At 33.1% G+C, this 26,640-nt stretch overlaps 2 protein-coding genes and 1 long non-coding RNA gene across 3 annotated transcripts; 1 reads left to right on the top strand and 2 right to left on the bottom strand.

Moving 5' to 3' along the window:
* Positions 1-9,476, bottom strand: LOC136971334 (protein kinase C alpha type-like). Its single transcript, XM_067265789.1, has 5 exons — positions 9,162-9,476; positions 6,214-6,245; positions 2,162-2,232; positions 1,709-1,820; positions 1-391 (listed from the first exon to the last, which is right to left on the bottom strand). The coding sequence occupies exons 1-5, from the start codon at positions 9,320-9,322 to the stop codon at positions 225-227; spliced, it is 543 nt and encodes a 180-aa protein (XP_067121890.1). The 5' UTR covers positions 9,323-9,476; the 3' UTR covers positions 1-224.
* LOC136971335 (uncharacterized) lies at positions 8,038-12,786 on the top strand. The gene is made up of 2 exons (XR_010880144.1): positions 8,038-8,186; positions 12,259-12,786. It is a non-coding gene; the product is annotated as an uncharacterized lncRNA (long non-coding RNA).
* A 3,079-nt stretch (positions 12,787-15,865) lies between these two features.
* LOC136971327 (protein kinase C alpha type-like) lies at positions 15,866-23,994 on the bottom strand. Its single transcript, XM_067265780.1, has 5 exons — positions 23,773-23,994; positions 19,809-19,840; positions 17,170-17,240; positions 16,719-16,830; positions 15,866-16,256 (listed from the first exon to the last, which is right to left on the bottom strand). Exons 1-5 carry the CDS (start codon positions 23,931-23,933, stop codon positions 16,198-16,200), a joined length of 435 nt encoding a protein of 144 aa, XP_067121881.1. The 5' UTR covers positions 23,934-23,994; the 3' UTR covers positions 15,866-16,197.
* Positions 23,995-26,640: the final 2,646 nt, after the last annotated feature.

Here is a 26,640-nt window from a genome sequence, read left to right on the forward strand (position 1 = left end):
TTTTATAGTATCAAACGAAACGTTCATTTTATTTCAAAGGATACCTTTTACAAATTTTTTATTTTGTAAACAAAATAAATGCATTTAAATTCATTTAATTCGTATTAATTTCGATTACACAAAAAAACATTAATACGAATCCTCAGATTACAATTAATGCAAATTGACCATTTAAAAAGCGAATTCGATTGACGGTATTAGGCAACAACATTGTTTTGGAGAATTTATTTTAAGTATTTGAAGAAGTAATACGCGAAAAAAATACAAAGAACCAACAATACGGGTTTAGAAGTTACTGTTAATTTTATCCTTCCCCCTTTTCCAGTGTAATCACATCCGCAAAGATTCGGAACGTTTTCTTGGCATCGCTTATGGACGTTCATATCACATGCTGCAAAAAAATTAATAGAAAATATATCATAAACCTTGTAAAAATATTAAATTAACTAGCAGGTAGGCCCGGCGTTGCTCGGGCAAAAGTAACGATGGCGAAGATTGAGATTATTACTTTATAGTCACAAAAGAAAAATAGTAATTTCATCAACGAACTAAGTATTTCTAAAGAAAGGTCGAATTTGAAAATCGAATGTTCTAAAGAAGAAAGGTCGAGAAAAACCGAACTAATGTGTTTAAATTTGAAAATCGAATGTGTTCTAACATATTACTCTTTCTCTTTTTTCTTTTTTTTTCCAAAGCCCGTAAATCTTGCACGTCGCTTTCTCTTGTTCTCCATTGTTACTTAACACTTCCATTGTTGACACTTCCATTGTTACTTCACACTAACATTGCTACTTAACACTTTGATACTTAAATTTGGTACCCTAACTGTGTACCAATTTTCAACTTTCAACTCCTAACCGTTTTAGCGAAAATTATGACTATTACGTTTCAGTCAACCTTACCTGTTTTCACAGAATGCATGAATTGGGTCCCCCGTTTCCAGACTAATTATAGAATTTTTAGATGGGTCTAAAAATATGTTCGATTTCCCACAAAAAACGAAAAAACTGCATCTGCGTCTTGCACGTCGCTTTCTCTTAACAATTCCATTGTTACGTAACACTTCCATTGTTACTTGACACTTCCATCAACAATGGAAGTGTTAAGCCTTAATCCTGTCCCTCTCCCCCGTGGGGAGGAATTTCGAAAAATCCCTTCATAGTGTGCGTTCTCGTGACGTACACTAACTGTGTACCAAATTTCAACTTTCAACTCCTAACCGTTTGGGCTCTGCACTGATTATTATTATTATTATTATTATTATCAACTCGTCTCGATTATGTATATATAGATTGATTATGTTTATTGTTTATGTTATTGAAAAACATAAATTACAGCGAGGGAAAGAACTAATTAAATAAATTAAAGAATTTTCAATGTAACGTTGTTCACTAATGGTCAAAAATACTGTTCTAGAAACATTAAGAATCAGTTTTAATTACACACTTATATATTTATTAACTGTCAATTTATTCTATGTGAAAATAAGTTTCATAAATGCCGATTAAGTGGATCGGTAGTTGTATTTACGAGTAATTCTACAACCTTCCACAACGACAAAGGGAATCTCCAATTAAAACAAGTTCAAATAATTATCTTAAAATGAAAAGATTTATATATAACGAAACTTTATAACGTCAGATAATACATTTCTTCGAATTTTCGGCTGAATAATTGTAGAGATTTGTAAATATTAATAAATGCTTACCTTTGCATTTGAGTCCCTGACGAATGATGCCATAAACGAGAGAACCACAATGTTCGCAGAAAGTGGGACTCATGAAAGTATGGGCAAGAAAATTGTGCTTAGTCCTGACATCCTGTAATTAACAAAAAAGGACAATAATTAATAACAATTTAATTTAAAATATTTCTTAAAGTATAAAATTTTGAGTGTTCTGTATTATATACACGTTAAAATCAGCCGTAATTTATTGTAGAGTTTTATTAATAAGGTGTTAAATAATCGTTAAAGATTTTGTGAATTAATCTCGTTCACTGCTGTAATAAACCTGCATGTATGTGTGTCTATTTGATCTGGACTACGTGTTAAACAATATAAATGGCTAAAACAAAAATACTTTACTACTTTTTCAAAATAAAACACATTCGTTAACCATTTTACAAATTTAAAAAAAGTAAAACTTATATCAGCATTTACCCCTTTGTCGACTCCGGGACAAGTAAACTTGACCAATTCGTGACACCTTTTATGAACCACAAAGCTGCAACCTATAAATAATAACAATAAACGACATTCAAGCATAATATTGCACTGTAGCATTATATTGTACCGTACATATAATACCAGATTTAATTTTTTTTTATTATGTCCCAATTCTTGTGTTACAATATACAGGGAAAATTACATGCAGGTTAGCATAATGTATACAAGATTATCATACATGTTACAAAATTGTAAAAGATCATTAGGAAATTTACATGGATTATGAGAAATGCAGGACTTATTGCAAATATGACGGCATGGTACAGTACATAGTGTTGGAAAAACACCCCAATATACATAACACAGTGCTGAGTTAAGATTTTAAAATTTGGGAAACCGTGATCTTGGTTACGGTAAGAACAATGGAAAAAATCCTTTGGAACAACCAGTATGATGAACTAAACGTAGTGCACCGTTAAAATAAAAAGGACATAAGAAGATTGTTTTAATTTACAGTAGAGTTTTATAATGGGATGGTCCACAAATTGTAAGTGGAAGAGTTAACAGGATGCATCAGAAAGGCATCATCTTGAGGTGGTGGGAGTGTTAAAGGAACGGAGGGTCGAAAAAAAGGGGTTTTTGAGGGGTTAGGGAAATGTAGAAGAGTGAAAGAGGAAGTAGAAGTGAGACGTATGAGCACCCTGCTGGGTACCGTTTGGAAACGATGCACAGAGTTAACGAAACCCTGCCGCACTTTAACACATTATTTAACCACTACCGCCACCCCCTTCTCGGCTTTTCTTGGTCAAGTATGGATACCGAGTTTCATGTAGCTTTTGACCAATATTATTATTCATTACACTGTCTTTGTTTTTAAGTATCTCAAAATGTTCATACCATCTCCTTTTTTTGCGTATGTACTCGTAATTCTTTTTTGACAATTTTTACAATTTCTTTTATGGTTTGGCAACGTTGTTACAATGAACAGCAACAGCTGAGTTACAATTATTATATTTAATCGCAGATATCTTTTTTTTTAAACCTGATCTTCAGATTTCTACCATATTTTTAAAAAATTGATTTAATTTGAAATATACGCTCTCCACCTCAAATTAGTAGTGGCTTGCCCCTGTACATCATACTTTTCCTGTTACAATAGAGTCGTGCCGGTCATCTATCTAACAACTTTCAGGTAAAAATTTTTGAACTGAATTAAGGTGACTTCCGGTTCGCATCGGAAGCTCGTATACAGTTAATCGGGGGGTCTCTTTCCCTTAAGTCTCGTCTTTCCTCTATCTAATTCTGTTCTCGAGATTAAGGAAGGACAGACAATGGGAATTTATAGATCTACATTTAGGAAAGTAGAAATAAAAATAGACTAAAAATAGCTCCATTTCTCTCAATGGATATAAAATATTCAGGAAAATATGCTTGAAGATTAAATATAGAAAATCTTATCTAAATTTAGATAAGATTTTTTATTTAATGTTAACTTTTAAACGATTTTTTGTAAGTAGATATAACAATTTTTGTAATTTATTAATCCAAATTACAACATCGTATCTCTCACGAGAATTCTCCGTTATCTCTAAATTCTCTACAAAATTAAAACTCTTGGGAATTTATATTGATAAGGTACTTAAATTAATTTTCTTTCTTTGATAACATCTCGAAATAATTTAATATTATAACAAAACACTTTATAGTCAAATGTATTGTTTATTTAGATCTGGAAATCCTACGATTCAGAATATTTGAATGTACAATAGTTTATTTATATACCGGTAAATAAAAGAGTTGGGTGTACTATAGATTACTCCCTATGGAATTTCAGGACTTTGATTATATATTTGAACTCAGAGGGCCGAGACGAGTTCAACGGTATCCTATTTTTGGACCGGAGACGAAAAATAAAAAAAGTTATCATACTTTTTCACTTACCATACTTTTTTAATGCTCTCATGAAGACGGCACCATAGTTGCTAGTACTGCCATCTTGCGGTAAAGTCTGCAAACCATGACGTCGGACTACGGTCATCTTCCGGAGCGTTAAACACGCGATACGAGAGCGGAGAGAGCGACGCGACTTCCGATCATCGCGCGATCGCCATTTCGGTTAATGTTACTTATGGCAGCGAACATGGCGGCCCGACTGACCTCTCGTATGGGCGCCACCACACGCTGCCATGTGCTAAACTAGTGATCGATTCACGGTAGTTCTTGAACAAAGTAAAAAAAGGGGAGAAACGTCTACTAAAGGCAATTTTAATGGCAAGCCACGTGACTCCAGATCGCGATAGCGAGGCCGACTTAGCGACTCCCTATCATCGCGCGATCGCCGGAAAAAGTATGATAACTTTTTTATTTTTTGTCTCCGGTCCAAAAGTAAAGTATCGTTGAACTCGTCTCGGTCCCCTGAGTTCAGATATATACCCAAACACACGAAATTCCATAGGGAGTAATCTATAGTATACCCAAAGAGTTTTGTAGTTTTAAAAATTCGATTATGATCATTTAAAATACACGAATTATTAACTACAATAAAGGTCATGGTTGATTCTCAGAACTTAATCCTACTCCTATGATAGGGAGAGAATTTATAACAAAATACATGCAAATATTGCGTTTCATAATTAGAATAATGTCCTCTCATCTTACGATGAGGATGGAGGTTCATTATAATCATTCAATGTTATTCCATTTACCCATATTCGAGTTATGATGGAACTTCACAGAGTGATTCATAAGGTCTTAAACAATGTTTAAAGTTAGGTCAGAAATACGAAAACAAACCATTTTTACCTAAGAACACCGCACAAGTGTTCTAATAAACATGTTGTGCGCCTCACGTGTACTACTTTCTGCGTGATTCTTCTCATACTTCTAGCAACTCCGAGTGGCGTTTGAGGATGTTCCTAGGTAAAATGTCTTGTTTTTGTATTCCCGATTCTCCTTAAAGTTAGTCTAAGACCTTTTGAATTATCCCGTATATACAGAGTAGTGATGGGCACAATCGATTGTAAAAGACAATCGACTGAATCGATCGGTTTTTTCAATCGGATTAGTATCATTTGTTCTTAACGTAATAAATATTACTTCAGTTATGCGATCTTGATATATTTACGATTAAATGGTTGAATATATTGTTTAAATTGATGTATAGTTTATTATAAAATAAAGAGAATACATTTAATTGAAAATTATTAAAGTTAGCAGTTTAAAACTATTAGTAACTTTTTCCTTTCAAAATACCATATTAATAGAAATGCAATATTTGCATATTTTTTTAATATGAGAGAGTAAATATAACATTAAATACACAATAGGAGCTCGCAACAGAATTAATTTTGTAAATCAAATGCGTATCAAATGTTTATTAATAAAATAAATAACTTACCATTTTATTTTCGGTGATAATATTTTATTATTAGCCTATTATTGTAAGTTCGTATTCGTATGAATGTTACTGATCTAGTGTATTAGTTACTGACACGTATGGATGGATGGAGACAGGGACAGAGATTTGCAAATAACACGAAATGACTGTTATCGATAAATAATAATGTCAATAAATTAATAAATAATTCGAGTGCGATTGTCATCCTTGGCGGAAAAGATGCATAAACTTATTTCGAAGCAGCAACAAACTTCTCACTTATTTGTTGAAATTAAAATAACTCGACTCGTTCACACTTTTTCAGGCTTACAGAGGAGGGAAACCCTTCTGTAAGCCTGTGAAATTTGGCCAAGCATTAAATAGATATAGTTACGAAACTGAAATATCCTGTATATACAGGATATTTCAGTTTCGTAACTATATAACTTCTTCCTTCTTTAAATACATTATGTAACTTAATATATAATTATATAACATATATTAATATGAGATACGGCTCATAAAAATATGATTTGAATTGTGTTTACGTAGCTTGATTGATAAACTGAAAAATCCGTTACATTAAACAGTGAATTATTTGACAAATCTTTGAGTCGAGTGTAGCCTAATTAAAATCCGTTATAAAATGAATGTACTGTACTGTACGTACCTTGACACTGACAGCCCTGCTTGCCTAAACCCCTGAAATGAATTAAAATATTCAATAATAAATACGTAATTCTTAATAAAATTAAAAAGTAATAAATACGCATATACAAAACACCTTTTAATTGCCGAGAGAAATATTTAATTCAAAACAAACGTTTACAGCCTAATTTACAGGCCATGTTCAGGTGGAACACAAGATTGGAACTAAAACATTCCATAAATGGAATACGAAAAATTCAAATTAAAAATTTAAATAGCCAACGGAATAGAAATACGTATATACATAAAATTAAGATAAAATACAAGAAAAAAAGTTAGAAGTTTTATGTTAATTCCATTTTTTTTCTTGTATTTTATCTTAATTTTATGTATATACGTATTTCTATTCCGTTGGCTATTTAAATTTTTAATTTGAATTTTTCGTATTCCATTTATGGAATGTTTTAGTTCCAATCTTGTGTTCCACCTGAACATGGCCTGTAAATTAGGCTGTAAACGTTTGTTTTGAATTAAATATTTCTCTCGGCAACTAAAAGGTGTTTTGTATATGTTTATCGTTTTGCTGAGTTCTTTCTGGTAATAAATACGTTTAATTACTTGAGAACAGTTTCCATATTTAAATTTCATTCGAATAAATTTACGTCAGTGAAAAAGTTTAGCATATTTAATTTATCCTATCACCTAAAGATATTAAATACAAAACAAACTCTGATCCGTTTCTCAATAATCCTGCATACAGTGCCGTCTTTAGGGTAGGGCCCCTAGGCCGTAAGGGGCCCCATAATCCGAAAGTAATAAAGTTACAAATAAAAAGTAGGCTAATTGAAATTATTAAAAATATCAAATACTTTATTTTTCCTGGCCGAGGGAAGTGAAAAATCGTATACACTTCACGGGAAGAAAAAAATAACGCATCCCGAGGTCTGTAATATACTATTGTTTGTTTCCTTAAGGGGGTTTCATCTTGGTCCTGGCCCAGGGCCCTTACGTTCTAAAGACGGCACTGACTGCATATCTTCCAGTTTGATGCGTATCCAGTCATTTGACATATCCTGTTCACTCGGGTTTCATTTCTGTGTACAGTATTCTTTCCCACGTGCCTTTACTCTCTTTAATCTAGCGCACCTCCGTGCAAAGACAGGTCGGATTAGCGAGTGTCTTCTGTACTTATGAGAAACGTAGGCATAGAAATTATTCTATACTTTTCATCGCTTCTATGAAAGAAAGAACATCCTTATAAAGGTAAGTTCTGTTCTACATGCTAAACTCTATCACAGCCTACTGAGAGACCATTTGGGATACACATCCAAATATAAATAAATATAAATGTGGAATCAATGAGTTAGATTTACTTTGTACCCATTCGGTTCCTTCTTAGTCTACTGCATTATGTTATCCGATACAGTATATTTAAATTATGAAAATTATTAAAGTGAGTTATGAAAAAAAAAAAAAACTTAAAAAGTGGATTTAGTTAAGTCCAAAGCACTTAACTATACCATTAATATCCAGTAAAATAATATATTTACTAAATATTAAAAACAAACTATTTTTAAATGAAAATATAAAATATTCATTTGTTCTCAAAGTATCTATAGTATACAATAGCTTTTTCTGTAATTTATTGCATATAAAACACACATTTAAGCATACAGATATGCATATAAACTGAAGCAAATAACCGTATTTATTAACAGACAGCGAAGTTTAATAAGGGGAGAATCATCGAAGGTCAATGGATCGAGAAGAAAGTTTCCTGAATCACGTGATATTGAACATGACGTCATTGGTTTTCACGTGACGTCTCCAAAGTCTAGCAGAAAGAACGAATCCTTCCGCCAGAAAAATAAATCGACGGAACGCGTCAGTCATGTCACGTGATCTAGTGACGTAAAAGCGAGATCACGTGGCACAATTTGTGAACGCCCGCCTGTAATGTGCTACTCCACGATGTAAACAAGGCGCGCGTAGTCGGTAAGTAATCCGATGCGTTTTCGTTTATAGCTCTTATTTTTGGGGGCGACGCGTATAATTTCTATCTGTTTAGGGTACGTCTACTAGTAAGATCTCTTAAGGAAGGAAAATTAGGAAAAAAATTTGCCACGTATAAGCTCCTTAATATAGTGGTGTAGCTAGGAGGGGGCGGCGGGAATGGCCCGCACCGGGTGTCATCCGTTCAAGGGTGACACCCGACCGTAAAAAAAATAAAACTTAAACGAACCATCACAATGCTTTTCAACGATAAATCACTTAGACTTGAAGCCATTTTAACCAAGTTATTTATATTAAATAATTTAATTTATTAATTGTGATAATTTATAAATGCACGTAAGCTACGAGATAAATAATTACTCCAGATTAAAATGTTTACAAGGAGCAGTTATGCAACCACTACAGTTTTGAGAATACATGGCAGTACTGATATATGGTTATGATTTATTTTGTAAATCTAAACTTATACGTCGCGACATCGCATATTCGATATACCGTTCGAGTTGCTCAAGTGCAAAGATAATACGATTCAATAGCGTTTTATAAAAGAGTTAAAAAGGATGACACCACGATATCCGCACCGGGTGCCACCCATGCTAGCTACGCCGCTGCCTTAGGAGCCGATCGCTTATCGACAATTCGCCTCGACGAAGGTCACTACGTCGAAGAGAATTGTTTGGAGCGAATTCGCGGGAGCTACGTCACACTGTTGACCGGCGTGTCGTCTTTTATACGTTTATCAGCTAAACTCTGCATTGCCCTATTATTTACATGACCGCGCGTCACGGGATCAGTCACTGATAAAAATCTAAATACTCTAATTTAAATTTTTGAATTTAGAACATTTTGGAGGGTTTTTCTTAGGAGTTTCCGTCCGAAAAGAAAATAACTATAACTAAAAATAACCCTCAAACATAAAATAACAATCGGACTTCGACTCCTTACAAAAGAACTCACCAAATAAAATCTTTACAATGGCAGCAAAATGTCGGTTGTTTTAAAAGAGTTGCAATAAACTTATGATCTTTAACCAGCGATACATTTCCTTTCTTTAAAGCGCCTTTTCTCGCTCTGACATTCGTCAATGGAGTCGACGGATCATCGATATCTTCGGCCATCTTCCTTTAACTGTTTGACGGCAACTAATCTCTATACCAGCGTTTTTCGACCTTCGTCTTATCTCGCGTCACACTTGAACCTATAATTAAATTTCCACGGAAAAAATCACGTGATTGAAAGTCGTATTTGTAAACATCCTGTCGCCATATTACTTGCCACTTACTTAACCTAATTCTTCTTTTCTATATTTATTGTGAATTAAATAAAACAGTATTGTCGTTCCTTATTAATCGAAATATCAACTCATTTTAATCATTTTCTAATTCTTTCGAATATTTAATTTCATTAGTTTAGTAATTTTTAAATATTATGTTTAAAACTTATTAAAATAAAGGTAAACGTTAATGTTATATCTACTCATCCAAGGAATATAAAGTTTAGTGTTACAAATAGTAACATTAAAAGCATAAAATGAAGTATTTAAAAAGTCACGAATATATTCTAAATTTGTTATTTGATAAAATATATATTGAACGACAATTAAATTTTAAAGGCGATTCTATACTTGGGTGTAGCGAAAATGAATCATCAAAACTTGCAGGTATTCATGATATCTGCATTGTATCTAAATATAAATATGTTAGTATAATGCCAATATATAATTTAACTTGTAACGCCGGCCACGTATTTTTTATTAATTCTTTACTTTAAATTATTTAATTAAAATTCCAAATATTAAATTTAGCAAGAGATGGCGCTTAACGCCTAACTCTAGTACCAAATTATCTTAAATTATTAATATTACTATAGCCATTTGCTAGCCCGATAATACGGCAGTTGTTGGTCTTTACGAGACAGTCATTGTTTGGCATGCACATTAACTTACGCTGTGCTATATTTTTTGAATTAGCATCCTTTTCTTTTGATTTATTAGCCCTTAAACATGGGTTCCAAGAAGAATAAAAGTGAAAGTGGTCAAGTGAAAAGGAAAACAATGAGAACAACAATCGAACTGAAAAAAGAAATCATTGCTAAACACGAAAATGGAGTGCGTGTTTCGGATCTTGCTGTCAAATATTCTATGGCTAAGTCGACGATATCGACTATTTTAAAGAATAAAGAAACAATAAAAAACATACTAGCGAATCAACTGGGGATTGGAACGCATTAATCTATTTTACATTATTTGTAATGAGAAAAAATGATTTGGAGTTCGAACATATTGGTACTCGAACCTCTTTCTGGAACGGATTATGTTCGAATACCAAGGTACCACTGTACTACAATACAGTGGGTGATCGGTTAACGAACATAATCCGTTCCAAGACTTTGTTCGTTATCCGAATTGTTCGTAAACCGATTATCAATTTACCGTAGGTTTGTATGGGAATTTGATTCATTTGTTCTGGAGGCCCCAAAAGATAAAAAAATATATACTTTCTTACTACGTTTATTTATATATAATAATAAAAATACATATACGCAGTCTTGCATTTTTATTAGTCTTGTTTTTTTGTTGTGGGAGCTAAAGAATTAATGTCGATTGCTTTTCTCTCTTCTTCAAGTAATTAATAGCATTGTAGTTGTTGAGATCCCCAAGCCTATTAACCTCAACCTGATTTGTATGCCATTTTAAGACCGTTGATCTGACATCCCCCACTTCTTCAAAAGATGTTTAATTAATAGTAGATATCGGCATTAATTCTCTTTTTCAGAATAAAACATATCTCGCCGAGTTTCTTAGTGTTCTTCATTCAAAGATTTCTTGGAGTTCTTCTGTTGTCAGATCCGTTTCAGGTTCCATTATAAGCTCTTCAATGTTCTTTATTTTTCAGATGTGATTTTTGTTACTCCTTTAGCCGCTTGAGTCTTCTTGATTATACTGTATCTTTCTTAGATAAGATTGAACTGCGCCCTACTGTAGATTTGTTCAAGCCATACTGCCCAGCAACATCAGACATCTTCTGCCCACTCTCTACCTTCACTATTATGCTATCACCCCTCGTAAATAAAAACCGACCCAAAACTGAACGAGTGCCCGCTCGACAGTCTCGCGAATACTATAAAAGAATTGTTTCTGCCAGAAAAATAAAAGGCTAGAATTATAAGGGAGTATTTCAAAGTTCGAGGAATACTATCCGACCAGTATATATCGTGTTGAGCGTTGATGTTGACGTCTCCCGCGCTCCGAAAAGTTTCGAATTGTTACCTGAAGACAAGGGAAATCAATCGGTATTTGCTATTTTCGTCGCTTCTTTTTATGTTTGTTCAGTGACGTGTTCGTTGTCCGATCATAAAAATCTTTCGCGAAAGTGTTCGTTATCCGATTTGTTCGTTAACCGATCACCCACTGTATATGGGAGACAGATGTTGACCTGCGAGTAGAATTTCTTCTTATCCACGCCACGTGGGTCGCCTGTAACCCAAAAACCCAAACCCACCAGCTTATCTCTATAAAGAAATTACTTTAACAGGTTACGTTTTAGGAAGACCAGATATAACAATGGTCACTACACAGAGAAAAAGTATCCCTAACAATCATTTGAATAAATTTTTAGACCAATTGAAATTGGTCACTATAGGAAGGTGACCATGTCATAAAGGTGGTTGCATTGGCAGTTCCACTATATATATAGTAAAATCATTTGGATACAAGTAAATAATTCATTATAAGAATTCAAATTTTGATTTTAATATTAAAAGTAAATTGTTACCAGAGCCGCTGCGGCCATCGGCCGTTTCGACCGATCTTACCGCTTCCCAGGACATGGACCCAGAGGTTAGATTTTGGGAAGCGTGTTTGGGTTGTGAAACGTGTTATTTATAATGCACATAAATGGAATCGTTGGTGATTGGGTGCGACGAATGTGTCATTGTTCGAACTGTGTGTCTGAGCGTGAGGGATGTTGTTTTTGTGTGTAGATGTGAATTACTAAACTAATGTGAGTACAACAAGGGGAAAAACATTAAAATACCTTTTGACTTCTTTTCCTAGATTAGTAATTTCAGAAATAGCAAAGGAAAAAGTCGTTCACATCTCTTGTGAAGCGACTCATTCTTGCCCATACCGAACGAGAAGACCCCACTTGTTAGAAAAGGGAGGAATGAACGAAACATCCCTCCCCTTCCAGTGCGGCAAAGGTGATGTCGTCAACATGGAGACATTTCACTTTTTGGAACACGTTCGAATGTCACAATGTCTCCTCTCCGTTCAACGCGGAACGGAGAATGCTGTTGACACCGGCTATTTCTGAAGGCGATTCCGTGAAGGAAGAACCCCTTCCACAATCGATGGAAGAGAGTCCCACTCCTCGCTCAAAGGGGGAGAAGGCACTCTCTTCAACGATTGCAGAAGAAGAACGCCCAGCCCACGTCTTCATCTTCTTGGGCCTCCGCCAACTTCAGAATCGCCAGGTCTTCATTCTGTATAGAAACAACAAATATATGTTAATGGAATTCGGATAAACTTAACTTACCAGATCAAATACCAGGTGAACAATAAAGATTGTTTTTTTCTGAATAAGACTTCCTTCTTTTGCAGAAACAGAACACCAGTATAATGAGTCCTAATAATATAAGTCCTAAGTAGACATTAATATAATAAAAATACGTTTTAATTGAATTTCTAAAAATAAGATATTTGCAAATAATCCTTATCCTTTGAAAATATAAATCGATTAAATATTCTCTAAATCAATTAATTACGAAAATAAACCTATGAACAAACATTTAATCCTTGCATCCGCCGTTTTCGGGGCTTCAGTCGCTTTCCAACGTGGCGGCTCGTTTAAAAGTCAAAAAATCGTAATTCAAACGAAAATCATAAGCGATGTCAGATTTAAACGGAAATATTCAAAGTCCGAGTCCTCCGATGTCGCCTCCGAAAGTTGGATTAAACGATACGAAAATAAAATCTTGCAGCTAACTTAGTTCTAATTAAAATCTTACTAAGTGTAACGACGGCGTGCAAAAGTCTTCTTCAAACGACATTCGAGTAGAAAAAGCACTGAAAACAGGCACAAAAAAACAGGAAAAAGTAGAACAAACAGCGCATACGTCCAATTAGCAAGCGATGTGACGTCAATCGAATGTACTGAGTGACGTAAAAAAGAAATCCGATTGACGTAATAGATTCGTTTTGAATTTTAGAAGAAAGATTTTCTATAATCGAACGTCATCTTTACCTCGCAACCCTCTAAAAATAAAGGAAATCCTTCCTCTCGTTAAATATTTTCCGGTTGACCGAGAGCGCCCTTTCGTAATACAGTGTTTCGTTTATCTGACGCCATTTTAAAAGCGGTTACGTGACGTCATCGGTCGTTGGTTAAATTAAATATGCTTGTTATAGTTTAGTTAGGTAAACGTTAATTAAAGTGACTTATATATTACTTAAGAGAATTTTATGAATTTACCTTCCCGAAACAAAATGTCGCGTATGTATTTTATACGAAAGAATAAAAATATTATAGTTGTTCCTATACAGAAATCGAGAAAAGTGCTCGGAACGAACGATTTTTAATTTTTCTTTTTATAATCGAAAAATCCGGTAACGAGTTGCGTAACTTTCTCGGCTGTTGTGAGATTTTATTTAGAAAATAACTTTTATGTTTTTAATCACAATATAATAAATAGAATTGTGTGTGGCGCCATCTGTTATGTGATTTTGGTATAAAAACTTTCTATACTTTTAATTATTACAGATTGGCAAAAAACTTAATATTCAAGGTGATGATCGGTTTCCTATATAATTGTAAATGTTAATAACGTATAACATTTTCGTTCATACAGTTACTTTATGCCAGGACTTATCACATTAGTGAAAACGAACATAAAATTTCTTAAATACAGTAGAGCGCCGTTAAGCCGCGGGCAGCAATCCGCGAATTCGCTTAAACCGCGGAAAAAGCTTGGATCCAAATTTTGCACTATCGCGAATTAAATATTTAAATGTTGGCTTATAACTTGAAATAGGTATTTATAGAAGATTAGTCTTATATTTATTAATAAACAATAAAATAACTTACAATGAAATTCAAATATTAATCTGTTTTATCCACGCCTAGTGTCAGCGCCACGGATGCCGATTCACACCTTACAATGCTATAAAGTTAATCCGCGGAAAATCGACTCGTATTTAAAGTATAGTGTATTATTTTTAATTCGAGAATAACGTAAATCACTTCATTTATTGTAATTTATGCATTATCAAAAGATATTTAATCCGCGGACCACGTAAGCTGCGGTTAAGCAGTTTGGACCCAAATCACCGCGGCTTAATTAACGGCGCTCCACTGTATATAATTTAAGTTTTCAAAAAGAGATTTTACAATAATTAAAACCAATATATAAAAATTATATAAAATTCTATGAGAATTAAAAAATAGATTCAAAGTCTATTTTTTAATTCTCATGGAAAATTCTAATCGGAAAATCTACTGTACATTTGTATTTTACAAGTAAAAAATATACCTTAATTATACAAAGATTCAATTAAGTTTGTACATAAAACAAAAATTATTCCTCATGTTAAATCTAGTTTTTTATCACATCTTTTCGTTATTTTCCAGATAAAGTGAGTTTTTCATGTATTTAGTGATGTAAGATTTCCTGTTATAAATAAATTGTTCTCATAAATGTTCTTGTAACAGTCTGACAATTATAAAATCTGGAACTGATACATTTTAATATGAGATGAAATCGAATTAAGGTTTTCTCAAAATTCCTAATTACTAATTGGAATAATTATCTTCAATTTACGTTGTAGAATAACACTGATAATTCAATGAATAAGTGTACTACAGTAGACTTCTCCTATAACACGGTAGATAAGTTCCACGGATTCATATAACACAGAACTTATATACCGTGTTATAGGGGGTCTACTGTATTATGACAAATGTTTACAGTTTAATTGTCAAGTTTTATGCACGATATGTAAAATTTACTTTGAAAATAAGTAAAGTATAATCTGGTTACTCTGATACAACTGAAACTGGAAGAGTGTCAGATTAAGGAGATTGCCGGATTATTAGTTTATTCGATGGCTTAATCGTTCGGAAAGAAAACATTCGTTTACTTATTTGTATTAACCAAAAACATATATAGAATATCAAGAAAATATGGAAAAGGAACAATCAATTTGAGCAGCTTAAAATGAGCCAAACAATCTTTAATATCCTGCCCAAGTTGGGCTCGATATCATACCACGTTGGTAGGAATTTGTTGAAATTTAGTGAGAACTTGAGTTTGAAATAGTGGAAAAATTGCCTACGACATAAAACTGTATCAAGAATACCCGAGAGTCGCCTAGTGTTTTATTATCGAGATTGTACCGTATATATGTTACTTAGATCTCTATTAGTACAACACTTATAACAGTAGACGGCTAATGGCCGAGACAGAAAAGACATTAACTTGCTACTCTGGTAATTCCAAATCACAGCCTCAAGAATTTTCATGGATGATTTAATCCGGAGATTCCTGGCAGCATACAATTTTGAATTTGACCATACCCATAATGAGCGTGAAAAAAGCTCCATCAATACGCACAGTGAAGAAATAATAAACAAAAATCCAACCAAAATAATAAAGAAAAGAGGCTGTTTTATAGTATCAAACGAAACGTTCATTTTATTTCAAAGGATACCTTTTACAAATTTGTAATTTTGTAAACAAAATAAATGCATTTAAATTCATTTAATTCGTATTAATTTGGATCACATAAAAAAACTTTAATACGAATCCTCAGATTACAATTAATGCGAATCGACCATTTAAAAAGCGAATTCGATTGACGGTATTAGGCAACAACATTGTTTTGGAGAATTTATTTTAAGTATTTGAAGAAGTAATACGCGAAAAAAATACAAAGAACCAACAATACGGGTTTAGAAGTTACTGTTAATTTTATCCTTCCCCCTTTTCCATTGTAATCTCATCCGCAAAGATTCGGAACGTTTTGCTGGCATCGTTTATGGACGTTCATATCACATGCTGCAAAATAATCAATAAAAGATATAACATAAACCTTGTAAAAATATTAAATTAATTGATTATGTTTACAGGAAGAACATAAATTACAGCGAGGGAAAGAACTAATTAAATAAATTAAAGAATTTTCAATGTAACGTTGTTCACTAACGGTCAAAAATACTGTTCTAGAAACATTAAGAATCAAAGTTTTAATTACACACTTATATATTTATTAACTGTCAATTTATTCTATGTGAAAGTAAGTTTCATAAATGCCGATTAAGTGGATCGGTAGTTGTATTTACGAGTAATTCTACAACCTTCCACAACGACAAAGGGAATCTCCAATTAAAACAAGTTCAAATAATTATCTTAAAATGAAAAGATTTATATATAACGAAACTTTATAACGTCAGATAATACATTTCTTCGAATTTTCGGCTGAATAATTGTAGAGATTTGTAAATATTAATAAATGCTTACCTTTGCATTTGAGTCCCTGACGAATGATGCCATAAACGAGAGAACCACAATGTTCGCAGAAAGTGGGACTCATGAAAGTATGGGCAAGAAAATTGTGCTTAGTCCTGACATCCTGTAATTAACAAAAAAGGACAATAATTAATAACAATTTAATTTAAAATATTTCTTAAAGTATAAAATTTTGAGTGTTCTGTATTATATACACGTTAAAATCAGCCGTAATTTATTGTAGAGTTTTATTAATAAGGTGTTAAATAATCGTTAAAGATTTTGTGAATTAATTTCGTTCACTGCTGTAATAAACCTGCATGTATGTGTTTCTATTTGATCTGGACTAGGTGTTAAACAATAAAAATGGCTAAAACAAAAATACTTTACTACTTTTTCAAAATAAAACACATTCGTTAACCACTTTAAAGTTAAAAAATGTAAAACTTATATCAGAATTTACCCTTTTGTCGACTCCAGGACAAGTAAACTTGACCAATTCGCGACACCTTTTATGAACCACCAAGCTGCAACCTATAAATAATAACAATAAACGATATTCAAGCATAAGTTATATCGTACATGTAATACCAGATTTAATTTTTTTTTATATTGATAACTGTTCCAAAATTACAATTTTGCTACCTCTAATCATTCAGAAAAGGGTAAGGTCCTATGTATGTAAACAATTCTCCAATAGAATTAAAATAATTTTAAACGTAAATTAATTTAATATTTTACACATTGAAAGAGCAATTATTTATTGTGACCATGTCACAATGCCGGCCTGCAATTCTTAATCATATTTTTTTAAATTGATTTAATTTGAAATATACGCTCTCCACCTCAAATTAGTAGTGGCTTGCCTCTGTACATCATACTTTTCCTGTTACAATAGAGTCGTGCCGGTCATCTATCTAATAACTTTCGAGTGAAAATTTTTTAACTGAATTAAGGTGACTTCCGGTTCGCATCGGAAGCTCGTATACAGTTAATCGGGGGGGGTCTCTTTCCCTTAAGTCTCGTCTTTCCTCTATCTAATTCTGTTCTCGAGATTAAGGAAGGACAGACAGTGGGAATTTATAGATCTACATTTAGGAAAGTAGAAATAAAAATAGACTAAAAATAGCTTTATTTCTCTCAATGGATATAAAATATTCAGGAAAATATGCTTGAAGATTAAATATAGAAAATCTTATCTAAATTTAAATAAGATTTTTTACTTAATGTTAACTTTTAAACGATTTTTTGTAAGTAGATATAACAATTTTTGTAATTTATTAATCCAAATTACAACATCGTATCTCTTACGAGAATTCTTCGTTATCTCTAAATTCTCTACAAAATTGAAACTCTTGAGAAATTATATTTATAAGGTACTTAAATTAATTTTCTTTCTTTGATAACATCTCGAAATAATTTAATATTATAACAAAACACTATATAGTCACGTGCATTGTTTATTTAGATCTCGAAATCCTACGATTCAGAATATTTGAATGTACAATAGTTTATTTATATACCGGTAAATAAAAGAGTTTAGTAGTTTTAAAAATTCAATTACGATCATTTAAAATATACGAATTATTAATTACAATAAAGGTCATGGTTGATTCTCAAAACTTAATCCTACTCCTATGATAGGGAGAGAATTTATAACAAAATTCATGCAAATATTGCGTTTTATAATTAGAATAATGTCGTCTAATCTTACGATGAGGATGGAGGTTCATTATAATCATTCAATGTTATTCCATTTGCCCATATTCGAGTTATGATGGAACTTCACAGAGTGATTCATAAGGTCTTAAACAATATTTAAAGTTAGGTCAGAAATACGAAAACAAACCATTTTTACCTAAGAACACCGCACAAGTGTTCTAATAAACATGTTGTGTGCCTCACGTGTACTACTTTCTGCGTGATTCTTCTCATACTTCTAGCAACTCCGAGTGGCGTTTGAGGATGTTCCTAGGTAAAATGTCTTGTTTTTGTATTCCCGATTCTCCTTAAAGTTAGTCTAAGACCTTTTGAATTATCCCGTATATACAGAGTAGTGATGGGCACAATCGATTGTAAAAGACAATCGACTGAATCGATCGGTTTTTTCAATCGGATTAGTATCATTTGTTCTTAACGTAATAAATATTACTTCAGTTATGCGATCTTGATATATTTACGATTAAATGGTTGAATATATTGTTTAAATTGATGTATAGTTTATTATAAAATAAAGAGAATACATTTAATTGAAAATTATTAAAGTTAGCAGTTTAAAACTATTAGTAACTTTTTCCTTTCAAAATACCATATTAATAGAAATGCAATATTTGCATATTTTTTTAATATGAGAGAGTAAATATAACATTAAATACACAATAGGAGCTCGCAACAGAATTAATTTTGTAAATCAAATGCGTATCAAATGTTTATTAATAAAATAAATAACTTACCATTTTATTTTCGGTGATAATATTTTATTATTAGCCTATTATTGTAAGTTTGTATTCGTATGAATGTTACTGATCTAGTGTATTAGTTACTGACACGTATGGATGGATGGAGACAGGGACAGAGATTTGCAAATAACACGAAATGACTGTTATCGATAAATAATAATGTCAATAAATTAATAAATAATTCGAGTGCGATTGTCATCCTTGGCGGAAAAGATGCATAAACTTATTTCGAAGCAGCAACAAACTTCTCACTTATTTGTTGAAATTAAAATAACTCGACTCGTTCACACTTTTTCAGGCTTACAGAGGAGGGAAACCCTTCTGTAAGCCTGTGAAATTTGGCCAAGCATTAAATAGATATAGTTACGAAACTGAAATATCCTGTATATACAGGATATTTCAGTTTCGTAACTATATAACTTCTTCCTTCTTTAAATACATTATGTAACTTAATATATAATTATATAACATATATTAATATGAGATACGGCTCATAAAAATATGATTTGAACTGTGTCTATGTAGCTTGATTGATAAATTGAAAAATCCGTTACATTAAACAGTGAATTATTTGACAAATCTTTGAGTCGAGTGTAGCCTAATTAAAATCCGTTATAAAATGAATGTACTGTACTGTACGTACCTTGACACTGACAGCCCTGCTTGCCTAAACCCCTGAAATGAATTAAAATATTTAATAATAAATACGTTTAATTATTAGAGAACAGTTTTTATATTTAAATTTCATTCGAATAAATTTACGTCAGTGAAAAAGTTTAGCATATTTAATTTATCCTATCACCTAAAGATATTAACTACAAAACAAACTCTGATCCGTTTCTCAATAATCCTGCATACAGTGCCGTCTTTAGGGCAGGGCCCCTAGGCCGTAGGGGACCCCATAATTTGAAAGTAATAAAGTTACAAATAAAAAATAGGCTAATTGAAATAAACAAATTATTAAAAATATCAAATACTTTATTTCTCCTGGCCGAGGGAAGTGAAAAATCGTATACACTTCACGGGAAGAAACAAATAACGCATCCCGAGGTCTGTAATATACTATTGTTTGTTTCCTTAAGGGGGTTTCATCTTGGTCCTGGCCCAGGGCCCTTACGTTCTAAAGACGGCACTGACTGCATATCTTCCAGTTTGATGCGTATCCAGTCATTTGACATATCCTGTTCACTCGGGTCTCATTTCTGTGTACAGTATTCTTTCCCACGTGCCTTTACTCTCTTTAATCTAGCGCACCTCCGTGCAAAGACAGGTCGGATTAGCGAGTGTCTTCTGTACTTATGAGAAACGTAGGCATAGAAATTATTCTATACTTTTCATCGCTTCTATGAAAGAAAGAACATCCTTATAAAGGTAAGTTCTGTTCTACATGCTAAACTCTATCACAGCCTACTGAGAGACCATTTGGGATACACATCCAAATATAAATATAAATGTGGGATCAATGAGTTATATTTACTTTGTATCCATTCGGTTCCTTTTTAGTCTACTGCATTATGTTATCCGATACAGTATATTTAAATTATGAAAATTATTAAAGTGAGTTATGAAAAAAAAAAAAAACTTAAAAAGTGGATTTAGTTAAGTCCAAAGCACTTAACTATACCATTAATATCCAGTAAAATAATATATTTACTAAATATTAAAAACAAACTATTTTTAAATGAAAATATAAAATATTCATTTGTTCTCAAAGTATCTATAGTATACAATAGCTTTTTCTGTAATTTATTGCATATAAAACACACATTTAAGCATGCAGATATGCATATAAACTTAAGCAAATAACCGTATTTATTAACAGTCAGCGAAGTTTAATAAGGGAAGAATCATCGAAGGTCAGTGGGTCAGTGGATCTTTGGGGTATCTTTGGGAGTATCGAAGAACGTTTCTGGTACCGATGTAAACACGCCATAGCCACACATTACTTGCTGTGGGTGCTTCGTGGGACAACAGTTATCAGTGATTGCCGGAAGGTGTGTTGTCTTGAAACTGAAAGCTTTCATCACTCGATAGTTAATCACGGGTATAACTTTGTTGATCCCAGACAGGTTCCCACACACCAACACATGGGTGGGTACGCGTAAATGTTCACTGGTACTGTCGGATATTTGGCTAAATATGTTTTTTAAAGCCAAATATCCGAACATGGGGGTTCGATTGCACCACTTTCTCGTTGCCAATGCGAATCTTTACATCCAGGATTACTAGTTTCGGGGAAGTTGTGCTCTCAGCTCTGTACGCAAAAGGCCCTTTTCGGGGCCATCGTTTCGAAGTTCATAATTTAAAACCAAATCTGTATTGTAACTGTAGAAAAGTCCATTTTAGTCAGAGTGATCATTTGGAAGCAAAGATTGTCTCTCCTTCCAAATATATACTTGATTTTACAGATATATATTCCATATTGTACTTATTTTCTTTACTCTTACCTTTTAAAAAGTGTTAATAGCAATTGTGTTTATAGTATAAGCTGTTGTAATATTTAATGTTCATGCCATAATTTCCGATGATATATTCGACTTATAAGAAAAACGGTCTCAAATTATACTACGTGTTCCACAAAGAAAGAATTTGTGCAGTTGTTGGGTGTATATGAAATTCTAATTTGATAAAATTTAAATTTCTTTATGTAATATACACATATATAAATGTTTTAAAATGTATTTCTGCTAATAGCTCAATTTCTATTTAAAATTACAAAAGTTAAGTATTAAATTATACACAAAAACAATAGATCGCTTTTAATAACACAATCTTAAATTTGGAGTTATTATAATTAGGCTATGTTTTCAAAGAGAAGAATCATGTGATATGGACCATGACGTCATTTTTGATCACGTGACGCCTCCAAAGTCTAGCAGAAAGAACGAATCCTTCCGCCAGAAAAATAAATCCACGAGGAGGAGGCGTCAGCTATGTCACGTGTCTAGTGACGTAAAAGCGAGATCACGTGAAGCGATTTGTAAGCGCCCGCCTCTGATGTGCTACTCCGCGATGTAAACAAGGTAAGGCAATGGCGTGCGTACTCGATAAGTAATCCTATGCGTTTACGTTTATAGCTATTGTTTTGGGGGGCGACGCGTATAATTTCTATGTGTTTAGGATACGTCTACTTGTAAGGTCTCTTAAGAAAGCAAAATTAGGAAAAAAATCGCGCCATGTATTAAAAGTAAGCTTTTACCGAACTTATAAACAAACGTAAACATGGAAGAATAAACAACTAAATTGTTTTTTCATACTTAAAAAGTATAAGTCTAACGTACCGAGCGACAAAAAAGCGGGATAGGGTTCAAATCAAGTATCAGGCCTGATTTAACGGGAAGCAAAATATAATGATCCAAAATAACACTTATATAGGCCTAAGTAAAAATTCGCACACAATAATATTTATTAGATTGAACAGTATTATATATATATAAACAACAACGATTATAACACGAATTACAGGGTGGGCCAGCGAAAACGAAACGGCCGAGTGTTCGCGTTCGTCCAAGCAAATCGCTCGGACAGGTCGATTTTACTCTCGAGGGGACATCTTTTGCAATAAAGTTTTTGCGATTCTGAATACAACAGACAACAAAAAATTTTAAAAACTCATTTATTTTGTATTAACTGAACAAACATTTATGTCGAAAAAAATGTTTGTTTAGTTAATATTCAGATTCGCAAAATTTTTATTGCAAAAGATGTCCCCTCGAGAGTAAAATCGACCTGTCCGAGCGATTTGCTTGGACGAACACGAACACTCTGCTGTTTCGTTTTCGCTGGCCCACCCTGTATATATTTCAAATAGTTTTTAAAAAGAAGTCAAGATCAATTATATACAAAATAATCAATCAATGAAAGCAAGTTTTTTTTTGTATAATCAATCAAATCTCCATTAAAAATAATTAAACAAAGTATAAGCTCCTTAGAGCCGATCGCTTATCGACAATTCGCTTCGACGAAGGTCACTACGTCGAAGAGAATTGTTTGGAGCGAATTCACGGGAGCTACGTCACACTATTGACCGGCGTGTCGTCTTTTACACGTTTATCAGCGAAACTCCGTATTGGGCCTACCAGTGGCCGAGTGGTCTCCGTTGCCGCTGATAGCGGTGGTGACTGGACCCTAAACACTGGAAAGTTCGGTCGTGGGGTCGCGCCGCAACTCGGACAGGCTGGCTGCTAGGAGTTTTCCGGGTTTTCTCCTAGTAATAACGACTGAATAGGAGGCCAGTTCCCTATAAAAGTCCTCCCGGAAGGCACGGTTTCCCGCGCGCACGTTTAGGCCGTAAGATAAACGGCTGGCTCTTCGGTCGCGAAGCGATCATTACACCACTCTTCGGAGGAAAGGCGAATACAAGGCTACAACCTCCATATGAACCAGAGAGGAGACGAACTCCGCATTGCCCTATTTTTTACATGTCCGCGCGTCACGGGATCAGTCACTGATAAAAATCTAAATATACTAATTTAAATTTTTTAATTTAGAACATTTTGGAGGGTTTTTCTTAGGAGTTTCCGTCCGAAAAGAAAATAACTATAACTAAAAATAACCCTCAAACATAAAATAACAATTGAACTTCGACTCCTTACAAAAGAACTCACCAAATAAAATCTTTACAATGGCAGCAAAAAGTCGGTTGTTTTAAAAGAGTTGCAATAAACTTATGATCTTTAACCAGCGATACATTTCCTTTTTTTAAAGCGCCTTTTCTCGCTCTGACATTCGTCAAAGGAGTCGACGGATCATCGATATCTTCGGCCATCTTCCTTTAACTGTTTGACGGCAACTAATCTATATACCAGCGTTTTTCGACCTTCGTCTTATCTCGCGTCACAGTTGAACCTATAATTAAATTTCCACGGAAAAAATCACGTGATTGAAAGTCGTATTTGTAAACATCCTGTCGCCATATTACTTGCCACTTAACATAATTCTTCTTTTCTATATTTATTGTGAATTAAATAAAACAGTATTGTAGTTCTTTAATCGAAATATCAAGTAATAATAGTCACTTTACTCATTTTATATTTCTTTCGAATGTTTAATTTTATTAGTTTAGTAATTTTTAAAGGTGATGCTATATTTGGGTGTAGCGAAAATGAACCATCAAAAGTTGCAGGTATTCATGATATCTGCATTGTATCTAAATATAAAGATGTTAGTATAATGCCAATATATAATTTAACTGCCGAAAATTTAAATTTAAATTATTTTCAGTTAATAAAATTTTAGAGTCATCAATTCCGCATCAATTAGACACGAGTAAGTAGAGATTAACATCGCTTATATCAGATACATTAACATCTGAAACATTTCGAGCATTAATTATAACAAATGCGGCCTTTGTAAAACTGATTCCAAACGTGTTTGATAATTATAATTTAGAACAGGCCTGGCCAACCCGCGGCCCGTCACGTTAAATTGTGTGGCTTGCTAAACAATATTATATATCTATTAAAACTTTTGTTTCCCGTTATGTGTATATCAAAACTATTAAATAAATGAAAATTTGCGTGTGTCATCGTTATAATGAGCAAGTGCGAGTACGAACTCTTGGTATAATAATAAAATCTTATTAATTTTGTATTTGTTTTACTTTTTTAAAAGCACGTTTGCCTAAATTGTGGCCCACCGTAATGTTACGCGTTATCAAAGTGCCCCGCGAAACAATTTGGGTTTGCCAGGCCTTTTTTCATCAAAGTTCCAGAATGACAATGTGGATGTTAAAGGCAGTTAAGTGGGTCTAATTGTTATATCAGTTATTAGAAAGTGGAAAAAAATGAAGATTTAAAATCTCTGTAATTTGATCATATAAAGGTGGAGATATTCAATTAAAAACAGTATTGCCTAGCAAAGAAAAGTTTCCTTCTAAACTGTACCCGAATCTGTGTTACCGATTTGAACCTATCTTGAAAAAAGAATTAACGAAAAAGAAATGTATCATTTATCAGAATTGTCTCCAATCAAATAAAGAAGTCGCAGTTCAATTTCCTAATGAATTAATTTATCATCTCGATAGAGGAAAATTAACTTTGCCTACTGAATGTGCTACTATTGCAAATTCGAGTAAAATACATAAACTTTATCGGTTGTAAAATAATGTGAATAATCTTGTTAAAATAATAAGCGCTTTCCAATCTCAGAAAACATCTTCAAGCTGTAAAATTAAAAAATTAATATGAAATGAACTGAATTTATATTTGTAATTACTGTATTAAAGTTAACATTAATTTTAACTTAAAAGCACAGTGTATTAAATGTTTTGTTTATTGTACAATGTAATTAAATACAATGGAACCTCGCATAACGAGTGTTTCGCATAACGAGTAGCTAGGAGAGGGGAAGTCCCGGATTGTGCGTCCATCTAGCACCTTAGTGTCGCTTGTGATCACACATTTTTCCAAACTTTTTCCAACACATATTACGTATAAACGTCAACAACTATAGCCCGTTATATAATAGACACGCCAAACGATATGCCAAATTCTTGGGCTACGTAAAGGCTATAATTTCATATTAGAAATTAATTAATTTGACTAGAGGTAGGCAGTAATGCTGCCATCTTGTATTAAATTTAATGACCGATTCCAAATTAAATTCCAGAAATGTCTAAATTAAAAATTAATTATTTATAATTATTAAATTTAATACGAGATGGCAGTATAACTGCCTACCTACCTCTAGTCAAAAGCCTTTGCATAGCCCAAGAATTTGGCATATCGGTTGATGTTTATCTGACAAATTATGATTTTTTTTTTGGTTTTCTGAAAATCGAATTCGCATTCCAGCTTGGTTCATTCCGCGCTAGAAGAAAAGATGATGATTCACGCTCCTTAACAGTGTTTATTGTATAATTTTCTTTGAATAAACATTATGCATAAAATATTTTGAATATATTTTTGGCATGGAACGCATTATCGTATTTTACATTAATTTCTATGGGGAAAATTGTTTCGCTTAACGAGTGTTTCGCATTACGAGTAAGACTCTGAAACGAATTATGCTCGTTAAGCGAGGTTCCACTGTATAGCTATTTTACGTAATACATGTATTTAAATATTGATTAATGCAATATTAATAGTAATAACTCATTGTAAATACTAACATATTAGGTAATTGTTTTTCTAATAAATTGAAAAGTAATTGACTAGTTTATTTTGTGGTTTTAGTCCATTTGCTATAGATAGACTATTAGCACTAAGTTGGTCACGTGATTTACCGATGTTTCGACCGCGCCCAGGCCATTCTTTCTAGTTGGCTTCCCGGCGAATTTGCCAGATCGTCAAAACAAAAGTCACATGACCATAAAAATCGCCTCTGACGTCACGTCGAACGCGATGGCATTGCCTAGTTTGCGGCGACCTTTAGGATGAATTCTTCCAGTGCAAAATTTATTTCTAGGATAGTTAACAATTTTATGTTTATATTCATATGTACCGTACTGTACGTGGCAAATGTATATGTGGTTC

The sequence above is a fragment of the Centruroides vittatus genome, unplaced genomic scaffold (assembly GCF_030686945.1).
Source record: "Centruroides vittatus isolate TY-2023 unplaced genomic scaffold, ASM3068694v2 contig_2460, whole genome shotgun sequence".
Classification (NCBI taxonomy): Eukaryota; Metazoa; Arthropoda; class Arachnida; order Scorpiones; family Buthidae; genus Centruroides; species Centruroides vittatus.